The 7,393-nt window shown below is 34.5% G+C and overlaps 1 protein-coding gene across 5 annotated transcripts; it reads right to left on the minus strand.

The window, feature by feature from the left end:
• Positions 1 to 2,926: 2,926 nt before the first annotated feature.
• LOC107953362 (protein Dr1 homolog) lies at positions 2,927 to 6,760 on the minus strand. Of its 5 annotated transcripts, XM_041097303.1 has the most exons (7): positions 6,249 to 6,760; positions 6,108 to 6,171; positions 5,025 to 5,114; positions 4,327 to 4,421; positions 3,749 to 3,817; positions 3,257 to 3,449; positions 2,927 to 3,220 (listed from the first exon to the last, which is right to left on the minus strand). In XM_041097303.1, exons 2-6 carry the CDS (start codon positions 6,160 to 6,162, stop codon positions 3,288 to 3,290), a joined length of 471 nt encoding a protein of 156 aa, XP_040953237.1. In that variant the 5' UTR covers positions 6,163 to 6,171; positions 6,249 to 6,760; the 3' UTR covers positions 2,927 to 3,220; positions 3,257 to 3,287. The 5 variants fall into 5 exon arrangements, with proteins under 5 accessions (XP_040953237.1, XP_016744145.1, XP_016744144.1 ...); XM_016888656.2 differs by having other exon boundaries at positions 2,927 to 3,446; XM_016888655.2 differs by having other exon boundaries at positions 2,927 to 3,449.
• Between the last annotated feature and the right edge of the window lie 633 nt (positions 6,761 to 7,393).

The raw sequence follows: 7,393 nt of genomic DNA on the forward strand, positions 1-7,393 counted from the left end.
TATGTGAGGTAATAACATTAGTTTACAATCATTGCCAACGACCTTAAGACGACCAGGAATGGTAAACACGTTCAATTCTTGGAACTGGTCTTTTTTTTTAAAACACATTCACTCCTGAAACCACATAAAAACACAATTTTAGCTTTAAAGCGTTTCTTAATAAGTTGTTCCATTAGTCTTCTAACGTCGTTTTTGGTGGCTCCGACACTACTAGGCATACGTAAATCACTAGTTTTGTTTTGTTTTAAATGGTTTCCATTATATTCACAATAAGATCCTTTAATCTCCCCACATGTTGTGAAACCAACAACATCATAATCACTTGAAAATCTTAGCCCGTGCTTTACAAATGAAATACCACCTTCATAATCTATTATTGTTACAATAACTAATTCTCGAGATTCATGGGCTCGTAGCTTGATACTTGAAAAAGAGAAGCCTTCCAGTGGTTTTAAAGGATCAGACCCTATCAAACTTTTTTCAAAAGTTTTTCTTACTGAACTACGAAGATAACCAATATTATGGAGCTAATGATGTAATGAAGCACATATTTGATGCCTAACCTACTAGTCAATGCTAGCAACCAGCAAGAGATTAAAGGATATAAAAAAGGGGTTTGAGTTCATGGAGGGAAGCTTCAATGTTTGACGATCATAATGAGGGGTGTAAAGGAAAGGAACATCATTTGTTATTTCGACTTTAAGAAACAAGCCTTCAACATGTGGATGAAAAAGTAATGAAATCTAGATGGACATTTTGCTTTGTTTTAACTGGCAATAAGAAGAAAATTTTAGGATCTCTCTCATCTAGCTTGTTGGCCATATGAACAAATGCAATGGTATGACCAATTGCAATGTGTAAGCTTTCGTAGTTGGTGGGATTTGTGATTAAATTGCTTAAATTATGCAAATTTTACTAATTAAAAAAAATAAATAGCGCCTCAAATGCTTTCTTAAAATTGTTTATTTAATACCATGGCTGAAAATTTTGTGTCTAATTGATTTCTTACAAAAATAGAAAACTACTTCATTACTCAGTTTTTGGGAAAATATCCTCAAATTTATTATTTTAACAGTGGTTTCAGCAGTAGCAAAAATAATTGTTCAAACACTAAAGGTTAAATGACCAAGGTAGGGATGAGTGATCATGCAATTGGTGTATAAGAGCTCAAGATTCGCCTGGATGCCACTCATCCGGATTACCACAGGGGCCTGTGAATCTCCATTTGTCATGACCAAAAATGCATCAATCGCTACATCAATATGGGAATCAATGTAACTGAGAAGGGTTACAGATGTACCAAGTTTCCAAGCCAGAGATAAACCACCCGAATGCCTGAAGCACTAACATCGATTCTGGGTAGATACCCCAATTTTTGGCGTACCAATTCCATCTGTTTTCCATAACTATATAGGGAACTTTGGTCCTCAACAAAGACCATAAACATCTCAGTGCACGTGGGTTCCCAAGCCCACAACAATTCCAAATCAAGGTTTTCATAATTCTCAGCGACGCTATTCAACAGTGTTGGTCGATTTCAAGTCAGTCGAAACATAAGACTGACTAGAATGGGGTAATTTAGTGAGTTGACCATCAATTCCCATATCTCCAGTGGCAGAACAACAAGGCTGACATTTTCCACAATTAGGTTGTCGGACATTTGAAGGACAAACAACTTTCTTGTCACGTCTCTTCCATGATGATCCTGGTTTAGATACATGGTTCATCACGTTTGCAGAATCATTTTTAAGAGGAAAAACATTCGGTGGGGGTCAAAATAGGGATCTTTAGCAGATGTAGGTGGGTGGGGAACAAGAGACAGTACGCCTTGGACAACACAGTAGGAGAATGGGTAACAACATGAGAGACAGGATATGCCATAGGAGAAGATAGGGAAGCCAAAGTTCGCATAAGATAATCGACATCCTTAGAGAACTTAGCAGATAAATTCCTTTTAGCCAAGAGGGTAACGGATTGTGGAGTCTTGTACCCCTATTAGTGAGGGAAGTGATTCATCAACAAACTGTCTGTTAACAATCTTTGATTCAGATCGAGGACTAAATTGAACAGTTGGGGGGGGGGCGGAAGTCCTTCGCCAGGGAAGGCACCAAAGATTTTTGAAAACCTTTAGTCACAATAGCCAGTGAAGTAGTAGTATGCAAATCGGCTGAAGCAGGAGCAATATCAAAAGAATGCAAAAGATACATAAGAAGGGAGGAAGGATCAGACCCTTCTACCACGAAAATACTCGACTTTAGTCCTTAGAATCACTTTTTATAGGGGAAGCTTTAAGCCAAGTTCCATGAGAGGGAGAGAAGTAGGCAGTTTTGTATCCTTTGTTGGAAGGGAACAATTGCCATCACAAGACAACACTTCGGGTAAACTGTGTACGGAAAGACTTTAAATCCTAAATCGTTAGACATCAAAATGAGAAAATCAATATATTTTAGGAGACAATTTATGCATTAAACAAAAATTAAAAACCACCGCATAAATCAAGAGAGAACAGATAGAGTCAATATTCTATAATATACAAATTCTTTATTATTTCACCAATAATTATTAATAATTATAAGTATGTTTTAATTCTTTTAAAAGTTTAATCTTTTTTAAAATATCATTATTTCTTTTCTTTTTAAGAAAACAAACCGACTTCCACCACTTATTTGAAACAAAATGCACCTTTTTATGTGTGGTTTTTTTATAAAGAGAGTTAAGTATTAGTTGATTTAATGTTAATTAGATATATATATTAACTATCAGGTTGATTATGAATGCATCTGATCGAATGTATTTATTACTATTATAATGATATATACATTTGCAAACGAAACACACACACAGATATATATATATATATATATATATCAGACTAGCTTGCAGTAAATAGACTTCACCAATTTTGAAAGTATCCAACAGTGCAAAATGAAATCAAATCTTATATACAAGTTTAATTTTATGAAAAAGCAAAAGAACACTAAGTCCTAATACAGCTTGATTGATTAACAACTAAAATACTACTTATAAAGGTTTGGGCACAGAAAGTGAACAAACTCTCACTCACTACATCAAATTATAGACATCCTCCATAGATTAAGAAAAAAGTACAAATATCCACAAAGGCCACTGCACACTAACCAATGGCTTTTCTTTCTTTTTTTGTACATAATATATGAGATTAGAACTTAGAAGCACTAATGGAAGAGTCAAGGATACTTGCCTATTGTAAAAGAAAACTAGAGTCAAGGATACTTGCCTATTGTAAAAGAAAACTAAGTCCTAAATGGTTAGCTCTCTAAACTTGGGTCAGGATCTGGTTGCTTGGGAGCAACAGCACCACCATTCATTCTTGCTCGTGCCTCGGCAAACATTCTTTGCTGCTCAGCTACTGCTTCTTCCTCGGTCATCTCGGCCCCATTGCTCCATTTCCCACCTTTCAAAGAGTCCTGCTGAAATGCATTTCAAGAATAATATTAGTGAACTATGTTGGGTTGTGCTTCAGGTACAGAATCAAGTATTGTATTGTATTTGACGGTGAATACGATTCTAGCAGCAAAGAATAGCAAGAAATAGCCAATTTCTAGATCAATAATAGTCAGGGAAGAAACTGTATGTCAATCTTAACACAATTTTGTGGAAATGGTCAACAACAAAGAAAGAAGAGAAGCGTTAAAAGTTAAAACAAGCTGGCAATCTCGTTTTTAGGAAACTATGATTCTGTTTCTGAAAAATTTTTATTGCAAATTACCAGTGTCTCAATCTTGTGCTGCTCATATGCAGCATAGACCTCTTCAATGTACTTTCCAAACCCAAGAACCTGAAAATTCACATGCATGCATAAAGTTTAATAACAAGTATATTACAAGTACACCTTTTATGCATCCTTAGAACTAACATGGTACAATCAAGAATAAAGTACACAACGGAAACCAGATGACTTTTTTAGTGAATGAAATATGTAGTATGAACCAATTCAATCATCAAAGGAAAATCACAAAAGCTGCCCTCACTTCTTCGTAATAGCAGAGGAAAAAGAAATATGTAGGACATATTTAACAGAGAGACAGGGCTAGTAAAGCCATAGCTTGATATCAAAGCAACAATTTCCCTTTCAGACACTTGATAACTGGATCAGATAAAGATAATATATATAATACATGGCGCTTGATTAAGCACCTAGAAGATAAAGACACTGCTGAACCATAACAACATATGCAAAGGTCCCATTCAAGGCATTACCTTTTCAAACTTAATAAAACAAAGTACAGAAGAAATACACATAAAGGACCAAATTGAAAGGTGAAAGTAGGTTGGGGAGGGAGTAACCTCTAAAGCCTTGAGTACATGCTCAGGTGCTATTGTTCGTTTATCCTCTCTATTACAAACTTCATTGGACTCTGATGAAATAAGATTAATAAACTCTGCAAGAGTATTAAAGTTTCCATTAGTTACAGGAAACAAGAAGTTAAACTATCATTGCATTTATAGTTAGAGACTTTAAAACTCCGATGATGTAAAAGAGTGAATATAGATGGTCAATATACCTGCCAAAAGAAGGGGGGGGGGGAATCTAACCGGGAAAAGTTTTACACCCAAATCTTCAATATAAGACTACCAATTATATGAATCTCAACTCAGGTTTCAAAACCACAAGAAAATCTAAAACAATAGATCCTCTTTCAGCTTTTTGAAAACAGAAATGTTTAGAAATGAAATCAGACCGAATCAAATTTATACTTAGACAAGATTTACTTTTGGTTCAAAAATTACGCTTGGGGCAAAATAAATCAACCATAATATGCAAAAGAAGGCTTTGTGATGCTGAAACAAGTCACCACAAAGAATAACGGTTAAATGATCACTAACACAAAAGCCAACAATTCAGCTCTGAATAAAAGTTAGAAAAGAATTTGATGTGTTGAAAATTGATAGAATACATGGAAGCCACAGAGACCTAGTATAAATGTATGACAATAAATTGGTACTGATTAAAAGGAAAAGGAGGGTTAAACTTATTATCTTACCTACACAACACTCAATCAAAAGATCTTGAGCATCTCTTGCAACGCGTACATCTGGTGGTAACATTTCCTTTATAATTTTGGTCATAGTTGCTGGAAAAAGGAAGTAATAATATATAATTTACATCACAGAGGAATGAAACAAATCTGAACAAAATAATAGGGCTAAGGGGCAAAGCCATGTGCAGAAATTTATAGGATTACTAAATCTGCATGCAGCCAAGAAACAGCAACCCAATTCTCTTTTTAAAACATTGAAAAAAAAAAGAATAACAGAATCTTAATCCTTACACCAAAAGTGAACCATCTAAAGTGTGTAAAATGTTAGAGCCTCATTATCAGCTCATAAATCCCATTTCACTACGTAACATAAATTTACCCGAAAAAGCAAAAACATATAGCAGTCTGAGTTTAGTATTCCACACACTTGCACTGTTCGCAATTAATAATGCCCTGAGTAGCATTGAAGTCAGTTCCTTTCTAAAAAAACTTTATCATTGATCCTCAAAGCCATCACATCTCTCAACCAGCATAATACAATCCCCCACATAAAAGTTCTAGACAAGAACCTCTTTTGGAATTTGTAAATAGAACAACCAACCAACACTTTTTAAGAAAATTTGAAAAGCCAGTTGACACCTTTGAGAGACAAAGAATTTATATAAGACCAACTCTTCCCATGAATCTAAAAATGGAATCTCACACTAGAAAGCTAGCAAAACAAAAAATTAGGTTTGAATACAAAATTATCCTTCACATCATGAATGATGCACCTTTCTTGAATTCATTTCATCATACTCACCCTTTGGATAAAAACCTAATTAATTTTTAAAAGGAACTTATTTACTTATTGAAAGCACAAAGCTCACATGGACAATCAAAAACCCCGAAATTAAGCAACAAAACTGTTATGATTCATAAACCCTACCAAATTTAAGCCTTCAAATTCATAAATCGGAAAATAAATGAAACGGATGAAAATCTTATAGAAAAAAAAACATATATATCATCAAAATTCACCGAATAATTAATTAAAAATAAAACAGAAATCACAACGAGAAACACATAGGAAAGAAATATATATACCTTTGGGAAGCGAAGCGTCCTCCTTCGACTTACCCACGATATCCATCGGCTCCATCTTTTAATTCTGCAAAAAAAAAATCAAAATCCAAAACAGATCTAAAACGTGAGAGCGAATAATAAACCCAGGGGGGATGGACTCACCCGAGTTGCTGAGTCAAGACGCGGGGGATTATTTCTACAGATGAAAACACTCTAAAACGAGTCAAGCGATTCGTGATCTGAGTCGAGTGAGAGATCAAGAAGAAGGAAGACATGGTTGATTTATGGAAGTTATCAGAGGAAGGTCATTGGCGCTTCACGATAAGAGAGGTAGCTCTCCATCGCAGCCGATTAGGGAGGAAATTAAAAAAATAATAACAAACATCCAAGGGGGAGCGATGGATACCCACGCGCTTTATTTTATTAAATTTGCGTAATTAGTGGATCTGATGGTTGGCTCGTGTTTGGAAATCTGATGTAAAGCGCGTGGAGTATTGTGGCTTTAAACACTATTCAAACTTTCCATATATCTGGAATTTAATGTTTTTCCTTTGGTTTTTTGATCGACGAGGAAAATGAAACTTTTGGTAATAAAAGTGTTCGACGAAATGCCAATAAGAGACTAAACTTGTCCACGTCTAGTTATTCACTTATTCGTCTTTTAAGAATATTTTTATGTATTTTTTATGAAAAAATATTTTTATTTAAATTCAATTATGGAATACAATTTGTCGATTGAGTGGTATGGGTCCATGCAGAAGGATGTGAATTTGAGTGCGCTGAAGTGCATTGTGTTTAAAAGAGTAAATATGGTCAATATATAATTTTTTAATAAAATATTTTTATTAATATAATTTACAAAAGACAATTAATACATAGACATGATACAAACTACAAAGTACAAAGCACTTGCAATGGCTATCCTGATTTGGTTTTTCAATTTTTTGGAACTTTCGAAGACCTGTCAATCTTTGAATAGAATGCTTAACAAGTTATGGTGGGATAATTCTATTTCAAAAAATAAAGTAATTCATTAGATGAATTGAATTAAGCTAATTAGGTTAAAAAATTTCGAAGTATGAGTTTTCCATATTTCAAAAAACTTTAACACAGTTCTTCTAACTAAACAAGTTTGGAGACTCTTCTCTGATTCATATGCTCTTCGCGCTTGTCTCTCAAAGAGATTTATTTCCTTTCGAGCTCTTATTTTGATGCCTGTATGACATGCACTTTATTGTGGGCATGGAGAAACATTTGAGAGGGTCTTGATCTTCTTCAAGAAGGCCTTCACTAGAATGTTGGTAGTG

The sequence above is a fragment of the Gossypium hirsutum genome, chromosome D07 (genome assembly GCF_007990345.1).
Source record: "Gossypium hirsutum isolate 1008001.06 chromosome D07, Gossypium_hirsutum_v2.1, whole genome shotgun sequence".
Classification (NCBI taxonomy): Eukaryota; Viridiplantae; Streptophyta; class Magnoliopsida; order Malvales; family Malvaceae; genus Gossypium; species Gossypium hirsutum.